This window comes from Giraffa tippelskirchi, chromosome 13 (assembly GCF_054371585.1).
Source record: "Giraffa tippelskirchi isolate mGirTip1 chromosome 13, T2T-mGirTip1v1.2.pri, whole genome shotgun sequence".
NCBI lineage: Eukaryota > Metazoa > Chordata > Mammalia > Artiodactyla > Giraffidae > Giraffa > Giraffa tippelskirchi.
In genome coordinates this window covers 55,457,634-55,480,648 of record NC_137287.1, presented here as the reverse complement: position 1 = coordinate 55,480,648, position 23,015 = coordinate 55,457,634, and the positions used below count along the sequence as shown (strand labels likewise).

The following is a 23,015-nucleotide window of genomic DNA, read 5'->3' as shown; positions in this document are numbered from 1 at the left end:
TGCTGGAAGATTTCTGATCACAGGTTCAATTTCCATGCTTGTGATTGGTCTGTTGAGATTTTCTATTTCTTCCTCATTCAGTTTTGGGAAGTCGTACTTTTCTAAGAATTTATTCATTTCTTCCAAGTTGTCTAATTTATTTGCATATAGTTGCTGATAATAGTCTCTTATGATCCTCTGTATTTCTGTGTTGTCTGTTGTAATCTCTCCATTTTCATTTCTAATTTTGTTGATTTGATTCTTCTCCCTTTGTTTCTTGATGAGTCTGGCTAATGGCTTGTCAGTTTTATTTATCTTCTCAAAGAACCAGCTTTTGGCTTTGTTGATTTTTGCTATGGTCTCTTTTGTTTCTTTTGTATTTATTTCTGCCCTAATTTTTAAGATTTCTTTCCTTCTACTAACCCTGGGGTTCTTCATTTCTTCCTTTTCTAGTTGCTTTAGGTGTAGAGTTAGGTTATTTATTTGACTTTTTTCTTGTTTCTTGAGGTGAGCCTGTATTGCTATGAATCTTCCCCTTAGCACTGCTTTTACCATATCCCATAGGTTTTGGGTTGTTGTGTTTTCATTTTCGTTCATTTCTCTGTATACTTTGATTTCTTTTTTGATTTCTTCTGTGATTTGCTGGTCATTCAGCAGTGTGTTGTTCAGCCTCCATATGTTGGAGTTTTTAATTGTTTTTCTCCTGTAACTGACATCTAATCTTACTGCACTGTGGTCAGAAAAGATGCTTGGAATGATTTCAATTTTTTTGAATTTAGCAGACTAGATTTATGGCTCAGCATGTGATCTATTCTGGAGAAGGTTCCATGTGCACTTGAGAAAAAGGTGAAATTCATTGTTTTGGGGTGAAGTGACCTGTAGATATCTATTAGGTCTAACTGGTCTACTGTATCATTTAAAGTTTGTGTTTCTTTGTTAATTTTCTGTTTAGTTGATCTGTCCATAGGTGTGAGTGGGGTATTAAAGTCTCCCACTATTATTGTGTTATTGTTAATTTCCCCTTTCATACTTGTTAGCATTTGCCTTACATATTGCATTGCTCCTATGTTGGGTGTATATATATTTATAATTGTTATATCTTCTTCTTGGATTGATCCTTTGATCATTATGTAGTGTCCATCTTTGTCTCTTTTCACTGCCTTTGTTTTAAAGTCTATTTTATCTGATATGAGTATTGCTACTCCTGCTTTCTTTTAGTCTCTATTTGCATGAAATATCTTTTTCCAGCCCTTCACTTTCAGTCTAACCCTTGTTTCGAGGTGGGTCTCTTGTAGGCAACATATATAGGGGTCTTGTTTTTGTATCCATTCAGCCAGTCTTTGTCTTTTGGTTGGGGTATTCAACCCATTTACATTTAAGGTAATTATTGATAAGTATGATCCCATTGCCATTTACTTCATTGTTTTGGGTTTGAGATTATACACCCTTTCTTTGTTTCCTGTCTAGAGAAGATCCTTTAGCATTTGTTGGAAAGCTGGTTTGGTGGTGCTGAATTCTCTGAGCTTTTGCATGTCTGTAAAGCTTTTGATTTCTCCTTCATATTTGAATGACATTCTTGCAGGATACAGTAATCTGGGCTGTAGATTATTTTCTTTCATCACTTTAAGTATGTCCTGCCATTCCCTTCTGGCCTGAAGAGTTTCTATTGAAAGATCAGCTGTTATCCTTATGGGAATCCCCTTGTGTGTTATTTGTTGTTTTTCCCTTGATGCTTTTAATATTTGTTCTTTGTGTTTGATCTTTGTTAATTTGATTATTATGTGTCTTGGGGTATTTCGCCTTGGGTTTATCCTGTTTGGGACTCTCTGGGTTTCTTGGACTTGGGTGATTATTTCCTTCCCCACTTTAGGGAAGTTTTCAACTATTATCTCCTGAAGTATTTTCTCATGGTCTTTCTTTTTGTCTTCTTCTTCTGGGGCTCCTATGATTCGTATATTTGTGCATTTAACATTGTCCCAGAGGTCTCTGAGGTTGTCCTCATTTCTTTTAATTCTTTTTTCTTTTTTCCTCTCTTTTCATTTATTTCTATCATTGTATCTTCTACCTCACTTATCCTCTCTTCTGCTTCCATTATTCTACTGTTGGTTCCCTCCAGAGTGTTTTTGATCTCATTTATTGCATTATTCATTATATAATGACTCTTTTTTATTTCTTCTAAGTCCTTTTTAAACCTTTCTTGCATCTTCTCGATCCTTGTCTCTAGGTTATTTATCTGTAACTCCACTTAGTTTTCCAGATTTGGGGTCATTTTCACTATCATTATTTGGAATTCTTTATCAGGTGGATTCCCTACCTCTTCCTCTTTTGTTTGATTTGGAGGGCTTTTTCTTGTTCCTTTACCTGCTGGGTATTTCTCTGGTTTTTCATCTTGTTTATATTGCTGTGTTTGGGATGGCCTTTCTGTTTTCTGGCAGTTTGTGGTTCCTCTTTATTGTGGAGGTTCCTCACTGTGGGTGGGGTTAGACGGGTGGCTTGTCAAGGTTTTCTGGTTGGGGAAGCTTGTGTCGGTGTTCTGGTGGGTGGAGCTTGATTTCTTCTCCCTGGAGTGCAATGAAGTGTCCAGTAATGAGTTTTGAGATGTCAGTGGGTTTGGTGTGACTTTGAGCAGCCTGTATATTGAAGCTCAGGGCTATGTTCCTGTGTTGCTGGAGAATTTGTGTGGTAGATCTTACTCTGGGACTTGTTGGCCCTTGGGTGGTGCTTGGTTTCAGTGCAGGTAAGGAGGCATTTGATGAGCACCTATCGTTTAATGCTTACTGGATTCAGGAGTTCTCTGGTGTTCTCAAGATTTGGACTTAAGTCTCCTGTCTCTGGTTTTCAGTTCTATTCTTACAGTAGCCTCAAGACTTCTCCATCTATACAGCACCGATGATAAAATGTCTAGGTTAATGATGAAAAGTTTCTCCACAGTGAGGGACACCCGGAGAGGTTCACAGAGTTACATGGAGAAGAGAAGAGGGAGGAGGGAGATAGAGGTGGCCAGGAGAGGAAGAGGGAAATCAAAAGGGGAGAGAGCAAGCTAGCCAGTAATCACTTCCCTATGTGCTCTCCACCGTCTGGATCTCTCAGAGGTGTTCACGGAGTTACACAGGGAAGAGAAGAGGGAGGAAGGAGACAGAGGTGGCCAGGAGGAGAAAAGGGGGAATCAAAAGGGAAGAGACAGATCCAGCCAGTAATCAGTTCTCTAAGTGCTCTCCACAGCCTGGAACATACAAAGAGATTCACAGAGTTGGGTAGAGAAGAAAAGGTGGAGTGGGGAGATGGAGGCGACCTGGTGGAGAAAAAGGAGAGTTAAAAGGGGGAGAGAGAAATCAAGCCAGTGATTTCTCTCCCAAGTAAAAATGGGTGCTGAAGATTGGGTTCTTGAAGATACAAAGTTGATAACAAATACTAAAAAGCAAAGATTAAAAATCCAGAGTACAGTTTAGGTTCTCAAAAATACCATATTAAAAAAAGAGAAAAAAACCACCAAAGTCACAAAAATTATAATATATATATATATATATATATGACGTTTACTTTAAAAATAAGATCTTAAAGAAAAAAAACAAATACAAATAGGGTCTTTTTTTTTTGCAAGGTAATAGTAGGTTGTAAAAATGAAAATTGAAGGAGTAATAGAGGACTTAAAAATAAAAATAAAATAAGAAAATAAAATAAAATTTAAAAAAATTAAAAATAATAAGAAGAGTTTAAAAATTTTTTTTAAATGATAATAGCAAAAATATATCTAGGAGTTTCTCTGGAGCTGTTATGGACAGTGTGGGGTCAGTTCATTTTCAGATAGTTCCTTGGTCCAGCTTGTACTTCTCAAGGTCTCTAGGCCCCTTCCTATGTAGTCGGTGCTAATTACAGGGTTTTAATCTGTTGCATCTGTCATTTCCAAAGCGATTCCCTCTGTTTCTTTTAGCTTCTTCTATTTGCTGGTCTCTTCAGTGTCTAATTGCCTCCCTGACACAAGGGGGTGTGGTGGTGGTCACTTTTTTTTTTTGTCTCTCTTGTTTAGTCGTGCTGTGGGGAGGGAGGAACATTGCAAACAAATCTCACTAGCGTGTGCTCACAATGCTTCAGCCACACTGGGTTTGCCCCACTCACAGCATGTGTGCTTTCCCAGTCTACACTGCTCAGGCTCTAGGTTGCACTGCCAGGAACTGTCTGAAGCAGCACCAGGGGTTGCCTGTAAAGCGGCACCTGGGGTGCCTGTACGTCCCAGGTTTAAGCCGCTCAAGTTCAGGCTCCTGGGTACTTCACAAAGGTGCAGACTTGGTTGAGCCTGGGTTTTGTGCCCTTCCCAGGTCTGAGCAGCTCCAGTGACCAGGTTTTTGGCTAGTGTGGTCGGGGGCTGCACCTTTTTCCCTTCCCCCATCCCAGCCGCTTGGTTTTCTGGGGGTACAATGGGTGCAGTTTCCCAGGCGTGCTGTGCTTTCTCCTGGGGAGCTGATTGATCTCTGGCTGCAAACTTCTCGGTGGGTGTCGACCATCCAGAGTCCCAAGAAGTCCTGGTTAGCAGCAAAGTCTGTTTGCAGTTTGGTATAGAATGCCTCTCTGGGGCCGCGATTCCACCCTTCCGGCTCTGGCTGCCCTCACCTGCCTGTCTCCTGTGGGTGATGGGCCAGTCTCTGGCCGGTTTACTCTGCTCAGTCCTTTGTTCTGTGAGAGGGCGTGGCGGTGTCTTAGGTTAAGGCTTTTTGCGGGAAAGCTATCCCACGGTCTAGGTTGCTGTCTCAATCTAGTTCCCTCAGATTGCCCGCGGGGCATTCAGGCTCAGTCCTTACCCAAAGCAATGCAGCCCGCCTCTCCCTGCCCAGCCCCCGCTTGCTATTTGGGGATGTGCGCATCTGCACTGCGCGCCCGCTGGGAACTGCTGTTAGGTACGTAAACCGCGGGTTTTAATTATTTATTTATTTTTCCTCCCAGTTATTTTGCCCTTTGTGATTCCAAGGCTCGCCACAGATCCGCCGGAGAGACTGTTTTCTGGTGTTTGGAAACTTCTCTCTTTTTTAAGACTCCCTTCCTGGGACAGATCTCTGTCCCTACCTCTTTTATCTCTCTTTTTATCTTTTATATTTTGTCCTACCTCCTTTTGAAGAGTATGAGCTGCCTTTCTGTGTGTCTGATGTCCTCTGCCAGCATTCACAAGTTGTTTTGTGGAATTTGCTCAGTGTCTAAATGTTCTTTCGGTGAATTTATGGGAGAGAAAGTCGTCTCCCCGTCCTATTCCTCCACCATCTTAGGACCACCCCCTAAAGAGTCAGCTCTTTACATCAGGTGGCCAAAGTATTGGAGTTTCAGTTTTAGTAGCACTTTTTCCAATGAATATTCAGGACTGATTTCCTTGAAGATTGACTGGTTTGATCTCCTTGTAGTCCAAGGGACTCTCAAGAGACTTCTCCAACACCACAGTTCAAAAGCATCAATTCTTTGGCGCTCAGCTTTCTTCATGATACAACTCTCACATCCATACATGACTACTGGAAAAACCATAGCTTTGATTAGATGGACCTTTGTTGGTAAAGTAGTGTCTCTGCTTTTTAATATGCTGTCTAGGTTGGTCATAGCTTTTCTTCCAAGGAGCAAGCGTCCTTTCATTTCATGGCTGCAGTCACCATCTGCAGTGATTTTGGAGCCCCCTGAAATAAAGTCTGCCACTATTTCCATTGTTTCGCCATCTATTTGCCATGAAGTGATGGGACCAGATGCCATGATCTTAGTTTTCTGAATGTTGAGTTTTAAGCCAATTTTTTCACTCTCTTCTTTCATTTTCATCATGAGACTCTTTAGTTCTTCTTCACTTTCTCCATAAGAGTGGTGTCATCTGCATATCTGAGGTTATTGATATTTCTCCCAGCAATCTTGATTCCAGCTTGTGCTTCATCCAGCCCAGCATTTCTCATGATGTACTCTGCATATAAGTTAAATAAGCAGGATGATAATATACAGCCTTGATGTACTCCTTTTGCAATTTGGAACCAGTCTGTTGTTCCATGTCTGGTTCTAACTGTTGCTTCTTGACCTGCATACAGGTTTCTCAGGAGGCAGGTAAGGTGGTCTGATATTCCTACTGCTTTATGAATTTTCCACACAAATTTGTTGTGATTCACACAGTCAAAGGCTTTAACATAGTCAATGAAGCAGAAGCAGCTGTTTTTCTGGAACTCTCTTGCTTTTTCTATGATCCAACAATCATAGGATGTTGGCAATTTGATCTCTGGTTCCTCTGCCTTTTCTAAATCCAGCTTAAACATCTGCAAGTTCTTGGTTCATGTACTGTTGAAGCCTAGCTTGGAGAATTTTGAGCATTGCTTTGCTAATGTGTGAAATGAGCGCAGTAGTGCCATAGTTTGAACATTCTTTGGCATTGCCTTTCTTTGGGATTGGAATGAAAACTGACCTTTTCCAATCCTGTGGCCACTGCTGAGTTTTCCAAATTTGCTAGCATATTAAATGCAGCACTTTAGCAGCATTATCTTTTAGGATTTGAAGTAGTTCAGCTAGAACTCCATCACTTCCACTAGCTTTGTTCATAGTGATGCTTCCTAAGGCCCACTGACTTCACATTCCAGGATGTCTGTTCTAGTTGAGTGATCACATCATCGTGGTTGTCTGGGTCATGAAAATCTTTTTTGTATAGTTCTTCTGTGTATTCTTGCCACCTCTTCTTAATATCTTCTGCTTCTGTTACGTCCATACTGTTTCTGTCCTTTATTGTGCTCATCTTTGCATGAAAAGTTCCCTTGGTTTCTCTAATTTTCTTGAAGCGATCTCTAAACAGGTCCATTCTATGGTTTTCCTCTATTTTTTCGCATTAATCACCTGGGCAGAGTTTCTTATCTCTCCCTGCTAGTCTTCGGAACTCTGGATTCAAATGAGCATATCTTTCCTTTTCTCCCTCCCTTTCACTTCTCTTCTCAGCTATTTGTAAAGCCTCCTCAGACAACCATTTTGCCTTTTTACATTTCTTCTTCTTGGGGATGGTTTTGATAACCGTCTCCTGTACAGTGTCACAAACCTCTGTCCATAGTTCTTCAGGCACTCTGCCTGTCAGATTTAATCCCTTGAATCTATTTCTCACTTCCACCATATAATCATAGAAAGTGAAAGTGAAAGTCGCTCAGTTGTGTCTGACTCTTTGTGACCGCATGGACCGTAGCCTACCCCAGTCCTCCGTCCATGGGGTTTTCCAGGCAAGAGTACTGGAGTGGGTTGCTATTTCCTTCTCGAGAGGATCTTCCCGACCCAGGGATTGAACCTGGGTTTCCTGCATTGTAGGCAGACACTTTACCATCTGATCCACCAGGGAAGTGGGATTTGATTTAGGTCATACTTGAATGGTCTAGTGGTTTTCCTAATTTCTTCAATTTAAGTCTCAATTTTGCAATAAGGAGTTCATGATCTGAGCCACAGTCAGCTCCTGGTCTTGTTTTTGCTGACGGAATAGAGCTTCTCCATCTTCACCCACAAAGAATAGCATCAGTCTGATTTTGGTATTGACCATCTGATGTCCATGTGTAGAGTCGCCTCTTGTGTTGTTGGAAGAGGGCGTCTGCTATGACCAATGTGTTCTCTTGGCAAAACTCTGTTCACCTTTGCCCTGCTTCATTTTGTACTGCAAGGCCAAACTTGCCTGTTACTCCAAGTATCTCTTGACTTCCTACTTTTGCATTCCAGTCCCCTATGATGAAAAGGACATCTTTTTTTGGTGTTAGTTCTAGAAGGTCTTGTAGGTCATCATAGAACCATTCAATTTCAGCTTATTCAGCATTAGTGGTTAGGGCATAGACTTGGATTACTGTGATATTGAATGGTTTGCCTTGGAAACAGACCATTCTGTCTTTTCTGAGATTGCATACATTGCCATTCCTTAGGATGCCCTCTGAATCTTAAATGACCTGCCTTTGGGAAACAGGATGGGTGAGCTGTTGAGTTGACTGCTCCTCTGGCCGCCACACTCACCTCCATGCACGGTGTTGACAGGCCGATGGCCAGAATGGGGTCCCTTTTGGAGAGACACACGGGCACAAACCATTCCACCAGAAAAGCTCGGGTCCTTCAGAGACACATTGTAGGCTACTATCATCATGTACAGGAAGCCTGACTGGTAGGCTGGTGCCCTGCTGCCTGTGAACAGGCCCTCAGAGAGCCCCCTGACGACAGGGTATGCAGGTCTCACTTTTATAACCTCAGCATCCCCCGATATTGCCTGGCATGTTACAGGCCCTAGAAAGACGTTCTTTCTGAGGGTTTTCTCTTTTAAATACCTGTGAAGTTATCGTCTTCATCCTCTCCATACTCTCTAGCTCCCGCTAAGAACCCAGTAAAACAAGTCACTCCTGGACCTGAAGAACAGAGTGAGAGAAAACCCACAGGTGTGCAGAGCCAAACGCAGCCCCCAGAGCAAGCTGAACTTCCAGGTAGGAGTGGTCCTTCTCTCTCACAGCCACACACAGCACACCCCCGAGGGGGAGACTCCAGCCTATGGTCCTCTCTCCTGAGGACGTCCTGGGGACTGGCACCACGGCATGGTGGTGGCAGGCTGTCTGCTCAGCATCTTGAGCCCCTCTTACAGCAGCCGGCCTGAGCTCTGGGCATCCTCCAGGATTGGCAACCGGCCCAAGAGAACCCAATTCAATTCAACTCAACTCACTTCCGTTCAAATAGCATTTTGGGGACTAACTGCCCCAAGCACAGTGGCCAGACAATACCAATCTGAGTCAGCGTTTCCCTTAAGGAAGAGATACTGAACTGTGAGCCAAGTAATTTACTTCCAGACGTCTCTATTTCTAACAGGATGGGGTTCTGAGGTGGGTGGGGTCACACTGGCTTCTGGAAGCTGTGGACAGAACTTGAGCTAACTGGCTGTGGACAAGCCAGTGCTGTGTCACCCAGCCGCTGCCCCGACTTTCCAAAATTAATAAGGTGGAAGTCAGCCTTGACATCAGGAAGAAAGGAGCCCATTGGGGAAACCTGAGCTTTGAGGGGCCCAGCTGACCTTACAATGCCCTGTGCTCCTACGCTAATTGTATAACCTTACAAAGAAGTTTACGACTTTGTCTATAATCTCATTTGAACCTCAGAACCCAGTGAGTCATAGAGCAGGAAATATTCCTTCAATTTACTGTGGAATTGAGATGTGGAGACAATTAAAGACATGGCACAGCTCACAAAATGGGACTGAAATAAGGCCTCGGGTCTCCTGAATTAGACCAGGGGTCTTGATATGGTAATTTAAGCTACTTTGAATTTATTTTCAGCTTTTATTAATTAAAAAATAAAAAAGGACAACGACTAATCTGGGGAACCTGCTGCAATATGCTGTTTCCTGTCCTTGTCACTGTGACTTTGTTCTGGAGTGAGGTTTCAGAACACATTAGTTGTTTTCCTCTACTTCTCCCCTCCCATATTCCACAATTACTGAAAGTTTTCTCAAGAGGTCAGTGTTTACTCTCCTTACTCAAGAGATAACCAGCTGCCTCTGGCTAAGGGATGCTGTGCAGACTGTCTTAATTTGGAGGTTTTCACTTGAAAGAAGCAAATCCAATTCCAATGGGTCTGGATGGTTATGAATTTTACTGACTGGAAAGACAATTTGATTCTGAGACTTAAACACATGTTCAAGGATGGACTTCAAGATGCTGTACTGAGCAGACCCCTCAGGATGGGACCACTGGGCCTCCTGCTGCAAAGGGTCATGGAGGGCAGTGGGAGGGGTTATGTTGGATCCTTGGGGTTGTGGAAGGTCAGAGCATATACACAGCTTCACAATTCTGGGCTTAGAAGGATCTGTGGTTCCATGTGTCCATATTTGTGGGGACAGAGGATTAAATCAGGACAGGACATGATCTGTGGGGTTAAAGGTCAGCCAGGCTTGGGTTTTAGTTGGGTGAGGGGAAAGTTACTGGACATGGGAATTTTCAGAGGTCTTAAAAGGGCAAGCTTCAGGCATGCCTTGATCAGGGACCAGGCTCCATTTCTCTAAGATCGTCTTGGTGCTTCCCTCCTACCAGCTTTGAATTTGTCCCAAGCACTTCTCCGTGGCTCCAAGATGACCTCTTGAGGATGTGTTTCCTCATTTAGCAGTCGAGATCTGGGTGGTCTCCACATCTCCTCGGCCCAGACTGGCTGGAGCCTGCCCTTAACCCTAAGCTGAGACCACTGTTCGCACACCTGTCCACTTAGCAAATCTCTCCCTGTCAGCAGAAGCTCATTTCTCTGCGTTCCCAGAGTGAGCACCTGTGTCTCGAGTATCATCCTCACCATGTTCTCCCTGCAGAGGCTCCCTTCCCTGATCCACTGTCTGCTCACTGCAGCAGAGGGGGACTGGATCTTCATGCCTTTCACAAAGTGCCTAGCAAAGGCCCTGGCAAATAGATGTTACCAATACTTATTGGAAGAAAGCGGGGGAGGGAAAGAGGAGGGGACCAAAGAAAAGAAAGACTGTGGTCTGGTCTCTAGAAAGAGGCAGCCTGGACTCACAGCATCTCCTCAACTTGCCTCTGGAATTCCCTTCCCTTCACCCAGGTCACTGCGAGGAGCCGCCACCATGGGAACATGAACTTGAACCTTTAAAGAGAGTCTATCATTTCATGCTGGGGCAGACAGTTCATTACCAGTGCGCCCAGGGATTCAGGGCCCTACAGACCGGTCCTGCTGAAAGCACCTGCACGATGATCGACGGGGAGATGAGGTGGACCAGGCCCAGTCTCAAGTGCATAAATGAAGGAGCGAACAGTCAGGTTCCAGGTACAGAGGTGCCCCCCACCCCAGGGTCCACCACTGGCTGCTTCCCTGAGGTGGACCAGACTGGAATTCCTGATCCACCTACTACGTGGTCTAGGGCGAGCCACTTCCTCTCCTGGGGCCTCGGTTTGTTCTCACTCTAGAAAACAGATTAGATAAACTTTAAGTTCTCTTCACCCTGGGGTCCCCCATTTCCTGATGGGGATAAAGAGCAGGATCTGAAAGAGGAAGACAGGCGTCCTCCGGAGGCCCCACCCCACCCCCACGTGGTGCTGTCCCCGTTTCTAGCTGATCCTGAAAGTCCCCCTCTGCCTCTAAGCTACCAAGACTTCCTCATTCAAAAGGGAAAGTCCACCTGCCCTGAATACATTTCCAACTTGCTGATACGTAACGTAAATCCATTCTCCTGCTATACCAGGAGAAAGCCACCCCCCTGTCTTGTGTGAGTCCCACTTGAGCTTTGCCAAAGTGCAGACGTGCAGGGGAGGGACTTTTCAAGCACAGACACACATGCACATGCCTGTATGCTCAATCACGCACATGGACAAGCCACCTACGTTGAGGTCTTCTGCTATTTTCATCCTGAAATCGTATTACCATATCTACAATCAAAAGTCCCCCCATTGGGCCCTAACTGTTAGTGGTTTCTTTGCTCACCCCCATTGACCAGGCCCCATACCTCCCTCTTGGATCTTCAGGGCAGCGGGGGAGGTGCTGTGTTTCTTTCCCATAGTCCGCCCCCTGTGAGTCACGCTGCCCACTGGCGTGTCTACAAGCAATGGGGAACCTGTCACAGAGAAAAGCTCTCCTTTTGTGCATTTCTACTTTAATAGGCTTCCCAGGTGGCCCTAGTGGTAAAGAACCCACCTGCCAATGCAGGAGACATAAGAGGTTTGATCCCTGCATTGGGGAGATTCTCTGGAGAAGGAAATGGCAACCCACTCCAGGATTCTTGCCTGGAGAATCTCATGGACAGAGGAGCCTGATGGGCTACAGTCCATAGGGTCGCAAAGAGTCGGACATGACTGAAGTGACTTAGCACACATGCACTTTGTTTAATGGTTTGATGGAATCTGTATTATGATGACCCAATTCCAAGCTGCAGATGGAAACCAGAGCTGAGTAGGAAGTCTGGGGAGAAAGCTGATCAGAGCTCCAAGGAAAGCAGAGTCAGGGTCACAGTTCCCTCCTCCCGCTCTGCTGGGGTTGTTGAGCCACTTCACCATGACCCTGATGGGGACCGCAGAGCCGAGACACACCTCAGCTACCGTGTCTGGGGTCAGCTGAGGAGGCGGAGGGGGTGGATGGGAGACCCCCACTCCCTACCTTCTGCCCCACAAGCATCCTTCTTCTCTCCTCCAGATGACGCAGAGCCTTGGGAGAGCACGGAGGCTCCTCCTGGGAGTGGAACTTTCTTAACAACCAGGACGGCAGGGACCACAGGTACAGCTGGAGTTTCTTGGAAGATAAAAGCTTGGCTATTAAACTGTGAGGCAGGAGACGGAAGAGCTGGCCTGGGAGCTGCCCCCTGGTGCTAGAGACGGTCCCACATCCGCACATGACCTCCCAGTCCTCAAACACAGCCAGCGTAGCCAGTGTTGGAGGAGAAGCAAGTTGGAGGGCGGCAGCTCAAGGCAGAAGAACGAAACATTCAGATGTTGGTCCAAGGCTCCCCTGGCCTCTCGCAGGTCTCCAGCGGCCTCCAAGTCCCCCGCCTCCAGGAGCCTGGACTCTCGCAGCCCCAGGCAGCCCCACAGCCAGCATCCACAAGCATCTTCCCCTCTCTTTTGCACAGATTTCCAGAAGCCCACAGACATGGTTACAACATTGGATACGTTCATATTTACCACCGAGTATCAGATCGCAGGTGGGTAGTGACCCAACAGATACCGACACATTTGCTTGGTGGGTGGTGAGCTGCTCGATGAGTCAGTCTAAATTAACTCTTTACACTATATGATGTGTATAAAACTCAAAGACGAATCCAGAGCATAACGTGACTCAGAGTCACAGGTCAGCTCTGGTGAGTTAGCAGTGAGGTCTCCAACCAGCCTCAACCAGGGCCTCCCGATCAGCTCCCAGAGGACAAACACCTGGCACCTGGATGTGTGTGGGGGTGAGGTGGTGTGCCCAGGGCAGGAGAGAAAAAAACACGCCAAGACCACGCCAGGTGCCTTCTGGTGGGAGGCAAAAACAGGCTCTGAGGAGAAAAAAAAACACAAAAACACCAAAACGGAGCTCTTAGAGTAGAATGCTGGTGACCAGGGCCTGGGGGTGAGGCAAACAGAGGGCTAGTGTCAATGGGCTCGGACTTTGTCACGGAGTCGGTCTGGGGACGGTCAGGGGACGGTCAGGGTGTGGGGACTACTGCCAACGATACTGTGTTGCGGACTTGAAAGCTGCTGAGAGTAAATCTTCAATGTTCTTGGCACAGAAAAGCAATAGTAATTACAATATATTTTGCGATAAGTAAGTGTACACCTTAAAATTACACCATGTTACAGGTCAATTATATCTTATGGGGCAGATGGAGGGAGAAAAACAGGCTTTAAGGCATGTCTAAGACCAATAGACGGACAGCTGGATGGATAACCTGCCATCTCCAGGGCAAAGGAAAGAGTGTATGGGAAACAGGGACACTTTCAGGAGATGCTAAGTGTTTATCATTTACCTTTATACTCATCTTGATGTTTCCAACATTTCTTTCACCCCTTGCGGGCCTCACTCAGGGTCTCTTGAACTGAGGCTGGGCCTCTGACCCTCTCTGAAGAGGGTGCGTGTCAGCTGCTCCCTGAGAAAGAGGGAAGCCTCCATGGGAAAGGCTGGAGCCCTTCCAGTCCATACCCCCAGGCCCTGGTCCTGGAGCCTCCAGGGAAGCCTGGCCAGGAGGGAGCTGCATTCTGAAAAGGGGCGGCAGAAACCGCAGCGCTCACCTCCCGGGAAGCACTGAGCTGGGTGTGGAGGGCTGGGGGGACAGACGCACGGGAAGGGGCTCTCTCAGCCCCGGGGACCGCCTTCCTGACCTGCTTCTCTGTCCACAGTGGCCGGCTGCGTCCTCCTGCTCGCCAGTGTCCTCCTCCTGAGCTGCCTCACCTGGCAGCGGAGATGGTGAGTAGTTGTGAAACAAAGAACTGCCTGACACTGTGTGAGTCCTCCAGATACCCAGAACTGCAGTCTTCCAGGAGACAACAGACAGTAGGAGACAACAGACACCGCAGACCGACCCAGAGAGCTATTCCAAGTGTTAGTCACTCGGTCGCGTTCCACTCTTTGCGACCCCATGGACTGTAGCCCGCCAGGCTCCTCTGTCCATGGGATTCTCCAGGCAAGAATACTGGAGTGGATTGCCATTCCCTACTTCAGGGGATCTTTCTGACCCACGGATCAAACCCAGGTCTCCTGCATTTCAGTCAGATTCTTTACGGACTGAACCACCAAAAGCCTTCCTAAAATCCAATGTCACCTGAGAGCACCCTCTTGTGGCCACAGCAAATACTACCCCCCCATTTTTTTTAAAGCAATTGCTAGCATTCAGAACCGGAGAAGGCAATGGCACCCCACTCCAGTACTCTTGCCCGGAAAATCCCATGGGTGGAGGAGCCTGGTAGGCTGCAGACCCATGGGGTCGCTAGGAGTCGGACATGACTGAGCGACTTCACTTTCACTTTTCCCTTTCATGCACGAGAGAAGGAAATGGCAACGCACTCCAGTATTCTTGCCTGGAGAATCCCAGGGACGGTGGAGCCTGGTGGGCTGCCGTCTATAGGGTCGCACAGAGTCGGACACAACTGAAGCGACTTAGCAGCAGCAGCAGCAGCATTCAGAAAAATAAGATCGTGGCAGCCGGTCCCATCACTTCATGGTAAATAGATGGGGAAACAATACAAACAGTGACAGACTTTATTTTGGGGGGCTCCAAAATCACTGCAGATGGTGACTGAAGTCATAAAATTAAAAGACGCTTACTCCTTGGAAGGAAAGCTATGACCAACCTAGACAGCATATTAAAAAGCAGGAACATTACTTTGCCAATAAAGGTCCATCTAGTCAAGGCTATGGTTTTTCCAGTACTCATGTACAGATGTGCTGCTGAGTCACGTCAGTCGTGTCTGACTCTGTGCGACCCCATAGACGGCAGCCCACCAGGCTCTGCCGTCTCTGGGATTCTCCAGGCAAGAATACTGGAGTGGGTTGCCATTTCCTTCTCCAGTGCATGAAAGGGAAAAGTGAAAGTGAAGTCGCTCAGTCGTGTCCGACTCTTAGCAACCCCATGGACTGCAGCCTACCAGGCTCCTCTGTCCATGGGATTTTCCAGGCAAGAGTACTGGAGTGGGGTGCCATTGCCTTTGAGAGTTGGACTATAAAGAAAGCTGAGCGTCAATGCATTGATGCTTTTGAACTGTGGTGTTGGAGAAGACTCTTGAGAGTCCCTTGGACTACAAGGAGATCCAGCCAGTCAATCCTAAAGGAAATCAGTCCTGAATATTCATTGAAAGGACTGATGCTGAAGCTGAAACTCCAATACCTTGGCCACCTGATGCAAAGAACTGACTCATTAGAAAAGACCCTGATGCTGGGAAAGATTGAAGGTGGGAGGAGAAGGGGATGACAGAGGATGAGATGGTTGGATGGCATCACTGAGGCAATAGACATGAGTTTGAGTAGGCTGTGGGAGTTGGTGATGGACAGGGAAGCCTGGTGTGCTTCAGTCCATGGGGTCGCAAAGAGTCGGACATGACCAAGTGACTGAACTGTACTAGGAGCTGGTGATGAGATGGAGCTGGCTTGCAAAGGCTCCCAAAGGCCAAAAGTTAGGTGTTCTGGAGTTTTGCGATCTGCTTTTAAGTTTAGCCATTATTAAAAACTAAAGTATATAAGCTTACAATTAAATAAGTTAAATAGTACAAAGTCAATAAATATTCAAAATTAATCACTTTCTTATTATTTTCTTACATTTGACTACTTTATTCTTGTTTGCATCTGTGTACCTGTGTTGAGGAAATACTGCCTAGATGATAATTTTACACTGTGCCTCTCTCCCCAGCTCTGTATTCAGGACAGCTTGACACTGGGTGTGGTGGGGGTTTTTACACCATGGAGGTGAGCAGACTGTTTCCGAGAGCTGGTTGTTAAGCATTTGCCTGCACGCCAGTTCCTGCAGCCTCACCCCATGGGAGCTCTTAGTCAGGTAGGAGGTAACCAGATGCTGCTGAGAGCTGAGGAAGGACACTGACAGGTTCGCCACTAGCCACGTGCAGATACTTCAGCTTAAACTTAAATAAATTAAATATGATTAAAAGTTCGGTCTACACGTGGCAGTAGCCACATTTCAAGAGTTTGATAGCCACACGTGGCCACCTTGTTGGACAACACAGATACGAGACACTCCCATCTTCACAGAAACTTCTTATAGCACAGTGCTGGCTAGAAACTAGCAGTTTTCAATTCAGGAAATCCCTTTAGCACAGCTAGCTGTGCTATTATTTTTCCTTCTCTGCAGCTATTGTCTTCCACTTCCAGAAAGTTTTATAGAACAGCTCCTGTGTAGACGTGGGTCAAAGGGCACACACTTGCAGTGAGGAGATGGCCAAGTTCTGGGGAATCTGATGCCACAGCTTAGGTGACTACAATCAACAGCAGTGTATGTGTACACGTTAGAGTTGCTAAGAGACTAGCTCTTGAATATTCTTACCACCAAAAAAGAAATGACAACCATGCAATGTGATGGAAGTGTTAGCTTAACAGCATGGTGGTCATTATGTCACAACACATAAATGTATCAAGTCAACACACTACACCTTAAACTTCCATAGTGTTCTTTGCCAATTATCTCTCGATTTTAAAGGGACTCAGAGACTATCTCCTGTGTACCAGGCAGTTGGTAGGGGCCTCAGGATGATTAAGAAGGGCCCCTGCTCTCAGGAGCTTATAGACTAGTCAAGGAGAAGGAAAATAAAAAAGAGAGACTTGAAATGCAATTTGTGAAAGCCTAAGACTGAGCTGTTACAGAGAATGAAGAGAGAAATGACACATGTCATCCTACATGGGGTCGCTCAACAGGCTTTCAGAGCTGATGCCGGCAGATAAGCAGCAGGAGGGCTGGGAGGCAGAGGGACAGGAGGAGAAGGGAAGCGTCCTAAAGGGCAGGAGGCTGTCTGGGAGGGTCTGGCAGTTCTCAGCACTGAGGGGTAAAGTGCACTGGTCACAGTGCCCTGATGTGTGCTAGCCAGAGACCATGTCCTGGAAGATCAGACCAGACTGGGGAACTCAATCCCATCCTGAGGGCAACAGCAGCCATAGAAGCTGGCTTATGCGATAAATGGTAACATCGGCATTTGAATGGTCTGGCCACCAGAAAGGCTGGAATTGGGGTGGTAATAATGGTGGCAGTTTGATACGTTATGCTGGAATAAATCCACACAGGGGACAAGGAGAGCATGGATGAGGTTGGGGGCATCAGCTAAACCAGAGGAAAAGAATGGAGAGATACATAAAGGAGTCAGGTTAGCAGAGTCTGGTGGCTGATTGGAAGTGAGTGTGAAGGAGGAGGGTTGACTCGAGATGATGCAGGTACCCCCCTCCCGGGAACTGTCATCACCACCCACTGGGACAAATGCAAAGTGAGGTTATGCACCCCGTGAGGAGTAGCCCCTGAACACAGCCTATCTTTCAGGCCCTCCCCAAGACCCACCAGCTCCCCCACCTGTAACTGGCCAGGCCTCAGGCTCATCTTCAGCCTCACAGTCTGCACAATGACTGGATCATGACACCGTGAGGACCACGGGGCTGCTGGTCTTGACCTCTAGAGGGATGATCAGCAAGTGGGATGGTCAGGGTATCCTGAGGTGGGATTTAAAGTTAGCGGGTCAATGGGGCTTTCGTGGGATGCTCAACCCACATCAGTTTAGTGAGGCCATATTGTTTTTGGTGCAGCATTCCACCCATGACTATGACTTGTATCACCACAGGAAGAAGAACAGAAGGACAATCTAGAAAACCAAGGGCCGGAAGAAGTCAAGAACAGCCCATAGACATCGTGGACCACAATCAAAATCAAAGAAGCTAAACACTCATCCAAGAGGCATCTCCTGATCCAGTGGGCTCTGGAAAGTTCTGAAGTCACATAACAGAACACCAGGCAACTGCAACTCCATCGTGAAGCCAGCTCTGTAGTATCAACCCGTGAGGTCGACCTGTGTCCTTAGCAAGTCCAAGGTCGCTGGAGGAACAGGGAGGGACAACCAGAACTCTTGGTCCTGTTTTCATGTGTGTGTGTTCATTAGACCCACGAGTAGCATGGAGTTCTCTCCACACTATGTAGAGTATAAAGAAGAGTAACTTCATGCTAAAAGCATCCCAATTTCCCAGGTTAGAGATCCCAAGGAAAGCCCTAGCACTGATGTAAATAGACACACAACACTCTCTGCCCAGGTGAGTGGACTTTGTCCCTGGATCCACATAAGTCCTTTCCCAGCCTCTGGTTGACCAGCCCACTCTCCTGCTTATATGCCCCCAAAGGAATCCTTTTGACCTTAGCCCAGTCCTCCAAGCTAGCCCCCTCTACTGAAACTTCCAGTTCGAGTTTCTAAAGAACAGGTTCCCTGGGGGAGCAGTCTTTGGGTGACCATAGAAGACAGCAAGCAAACCCATGGAACTGTTGAGCTTCAGAGTTTGAAAGGATTTCACTGGAGTTAATGCCGGGAGAAGGGGGAGAAGCTGGGTCCCAGGTAGTGGGTTATCCTTAACATTTAGCTTCAGCTGTTCATGACTGGCTATTCTAAGAGCTTTTTCTCTGGGATTGCCATTAATGATGCTTTGCATTCGGCTGCCACAAATTTGATGTTTACAGACAGACATACAGTGTGCAAATGTGTACATTTGCAAAGAGGTATCATAAAAACACTGATAAGGGAGCAGTACATTCAATGTTTATGGAAGGAAAGAAAGAAGGATGGGGGCAGGGGAGCACGTGTAATTATGGACAAGGTCACATCAGTGACCTTCACACTGTGAGCAAATTAAAATTACCTGGAGACCTTGGTGAGACCCGGAAGCCTGAGTGCATCTCCAAAGTTTCTGAATCAGCAGGTCTGGGGTGAGGCCCGAGAATCCACATGTCTAACAGGTTACAGGTGATGCTGATGATGCTGGTCCGGGGACCACACTTTGAGAACCAACGGGTTTATACCTCTCCACACCTGCCCACCCTCAACCCCCAATGGAAAAGCCAACCTTGGGGGCTGAGATTTCAGACTGAAAGTTCAGACTCTTGCCCAACATATCAATTCTCAATCAGTTGACAAATGTCCTAGCTGAACAAAGTCACATGATGAAGGAGATTAATGAAAAATTTAAATCAGCAGCCAGTCTTCATTTCTGAGAGGGCAGGAAAGTGTTACCAAAAAATGGGCAGGTGTCAGTAGGTCTATATCCAGGTTAAAAAGTGGTTTTATGTCCTTTCTGTGACCAACCAAGTACAATCAGATTCCATCATTATCATTCCCCGACATGTATGTTTTCTGGGAAAGTAAGGTTAAGATCTGGAATGTCAGACCAGAAAAAAATTAAGTTTTTAACCTTATTTATCTGACTTGAGTAAAACTGGATTATCATTACTCACTTTGGGGAGGGAAGTCTGTGAGATCAAAACTTTTTCATAATACAGGTGACCCTTGAAGAGTATGGGTTTGAACTGCGGAGTTTCCGTTTACATGTGAATTTTTGTCAACAGTAAATCCTGTAGTGCTATTCAACCTGAGGTTGGCTGAATCTGTAGATGCAGAACCAGGGATATGTAGAAACCATGGGTATGGGGAACCAACTATAACATGTGGATTTTTTACTGCACAGAGGGTCATTGCTCCCAACTCCTGGGTAGTTCAAAGGTCAACTGTGAGTAAGATGTGATTTGCCTTTTTCCCTCTCATTCCCTTACAAGTGCATGATGGAGTTTTTCCAGAAGCTACATGATATATGATTATGTCATTGCTCTGGTGTTAACGTATAATGAGTTTATTACTATTGTTTATGGAAGAATTAATAAATAACGTTTTCAAATTTTCTTGGTTTTAGCATCTAAGTATGGTAAGTATCACTAGATGTAACTACATAAACAACAAAAAGTTTTGGGAGCCCTCAATACTTTTAATAACATACAAAGGTCCTGACAGACAGTTAACAAGCACATCGTCACTGGTCATTTCAGCAAGGCAAATCAGGTATACATGTGTACACACACACATGTGCATGCACACACGTGTGCAATGGAATAGTACTCAGCCATAAAAATAATGAAATAACGCCATTTTCAGCAACATGGGTAGACCTAGGGATGATCTTACTAAGTGAAGTAAGTCGGTATGAGAGAGACAAATATTGTATGATATCACTCATATGTGGAGTTGAAAAAGATACAAGTGATCTTATTAACAAAACAATAAGAAACTGACAGACATAGAAAACAAACTTATGGTTACCAAAGGGGAAGTGGGGAGGGATAAATTAGGAGTTTGGGATTAACATATACATACTACTATATAGAAAAATAGATAATTGACAAGGACCTACTGTATGGCACAGAGAACTCTACTCAAAAATCTTATAATAACCTATAATGGAAGAGAATGTAAAAAAATAACATATATATATATGTATACTTGAAACTAACAGAACATTGTAAATCAACTATATTTCAATAAAAATTTTTAAAAAATAAATGCAAATAAAAACCACAGTGAGATGGTCATACCCAATAAGACGACTTTAAGGGGAAAAGAAAGGAAATAACAAATGTTGACAAGAATATGGAGAAATAGGAGCCCTCATACATTGCTGGTGGGAATGTAAAATGATGCAACCACTGTGGTAGTAGTTTCTGAAAAAGTTAAACATGGAATGACCACATGGCTCAGCAATTCCACTCCCGGTTATATTACCCAGGGGTGAAGAAAACCCACGTCCACACAGAAACTGGTATATGACTATTTATAACAGCATCACAGCCAAACAGTCAAGAGATGGAAACAACCCAAACGCTCACCAGTGGATGAGTGGTTAAGCAAACCGTGGTCTCCCCACACACTGCAATACGACCCAGTCACAGAAAGGAATGAGGTCTTCAAAAAGGCTGCCATGTAGATGAGCCTAAAGAACACAACGCTAAGTGAAGGAGGCCAGACATAAAATGTCACGTGCTGTATGATTCCTTTTATACACAGTGTCCAAAAGAGGCAGCTCCAAAGAGACTGAAGCAAACTAGTGCCTATTGGGGCTGTTAAGAGTGATTACTTAATGGGAACGGGGTGGTAAGTCTTCCCAGGTGATGCAGTGGTAAAGAAACTGCCTGCCAATGCAGGAGACATAAGAGACTGTAGGGAAGATCCCCTGGAGAAGGGAATGGCTACCCACTCCAGAATTCTTGGCTGGAGAATCTCCATGGACGGAGGGGCCCGGTGGGCTACATACAGCATGCGGACATGACTGAGTGACTAAACGACAACAAAACAGCCCAAAGACCGGCATGTCTCAGACTCTATTTAAGAAAAAACATGAAGGGAAACCCAGAGAAAACCCAGGGAAAACCAGGGGAAAAAAAACAACTAGACCACAGGCAGTTTCAGCCTCTGACACCCCAGGTACTGTAAGCATTAAACACAGCCTAATTCCTACACCGACATACAAAGCCTCACACCAAAGGCCTACTTACCTCAGCTCCTGTTACCTGGGACATCACATCTAGCTCTCAACAAAAATGTACAAGCATGCTAGGGAATTCCCTGGTGGTTCAGTGGTTAAGACTTAGTGCTTTCACTGCCAAGGGCCCCGGTTCCATCCCTGGTCAAGGAACTAAGATCCCACAAGCCAAGCAATGTGGCAAAAACAAAGAAAAAAAATTACAAGGCAAGCTAAAAGGCAGCAAACACAGTTTGAAGAGACACAGCCAGCATCAGAACCAAATACAGACATGGCAGAGATGCTGGTATTACCAGGTTGGGAATTTAAAACAACTGTGGAAAATAAGTCATTCTAACAGAGATTGCTGTGTGCCTCCCTAAATCCATCCTTCCCTTAGCCCCGGGTGTTAGGGGGACACAGTCTCCTGCCAGCTAAGGATTACATTTTCCAGCCTCCCTTGCAGCTCAGTGGGTCCCGTGACTAAGTTCTGCCCCAGGAGACATGAGTATAGTAAAGCGAGCAGTCTCTAGGATGTGCCCTTGAAGAGGACGGGTATGTCCTGCCCCTCCTTCACCTCCTCCACTGGCTGGCAGGTGGCCTTGGTGGTGGGAGTCAGCCCAGGAGTGGGATTGAAACTGAAATAAAACCAAAGGAGCCAGGATGTCTGACATGGCAGGGCCATGCCGGGACTGCTTATACTCGTACTGGATGTGAGACAGAAATACCCTCCCCTGGGGGCAGATTGGGAGTTCAGAAGGGACATGTTCACACTACTGTATACAAAATCGATCAACAAGGACCTACTACATAGTGTAGGGAACTCTACACAATACTCTGTAACAACCTAAATGGGAAAAGAGTTTGAAAAAGAATAGATATGTGTATATGTATAACTGAATTACTTTCTGTACACCTGAAATGTATGCAACACTATTAATCAATTATGCTCAAATATAAAATAAAATTGTTTAAAAATAAAATGCAGATTTAACATTTATAACAGTTTCTCTTGCATCTCCTGCATTGGCAGGCAGATTCTTTACCACTGAGCCACCTGGGAAGCCCTTATAACAGTTACAACTACCAAAGAGAAAGAAAGGAATACTCTCCCTTTTAGGCCACTGTGATGTCTGCCCTTGTTAGAACAGCTATATCAACACCCCATAACATCCACCCCTACCAATATCAGAGACAGACATGCCTCTCCCCCAAATTTGGCTTATATGGTCTTATCAGTATCCAAATATTTTCAGTGGAAAATGCGACAAGAATGAGCACATAACATTTAAACAGACTTTCAAGTAAGTACATGTTTGCTGTTCATAAATATTATCTAAAAAATTTCTCCCTCCAGGAGGTAAACAAGTACATCCAAGGAAATAGCATTGACACTCTATACTAATTTGACTATTTCCTTACTCATCTTCAGAGAATGACTGTAGTTAGTTTGCAGTGTCCCTGAAGGCTTTCCAAAAATGTGAGCTCACACGGGGATGTTCCAGGCAGATGGTCCTTTCTGGCTAAGCTAGGAGTCAGAAAGAGGGAGGGCTGAGATTGTCAAAGCCAATCCCCTTGTTATTCCATTCCTCTTGTGAAAGAGTGAA

The 23,015-nt window shown here is 45.5% G+C and overlaps 1 protein-coding gene across 1 annotated transcript in view; it reads left to right on the top strand.

The window, feature by feature from the left end:
- IL2RA (interleukin 2 receptor subunit alpha) overlaps nucleotides 1–20,025 on the top strand; it is a 53,027-nt gene extending 33,002 nt beyond the window's left edge. The window contains exons 3-8 of the mRNA XM_081554016.1: nucleotides 8,298–8,411; nucleotides 10,519–10,740; nucleotides 12,100–12,180; nucleotides 12,533–12,604; nucleotides 13,779–13,845; nucleotides 17,706–20,025. Of these exons, the coding sequence (XP_081410142.1) occupies nucleotides 8,298–8,411; nucleotides 10,519–10,740; nucleotides 12,100–12,180; nucleotides 12,533–12,604; nucleotides 13,779–13,845; nucleotides 17,706–17,730 (581 nt within the window). The 3' untranslated portion in view covers nucleotides 17,731–20,025. The remainder of the gene's footprint in view (nucleotides 1–8,297; nucleotides 8,412–10,518; nucleotides 10,741–12,099; nucleotides 12,181–12,532; nucleotides 12,605–13,778; nucleotides 13,846–17,705) is intronic.
- Nucleotides 20,026–23,015: the final 2,990 nt, after the last annotated feature.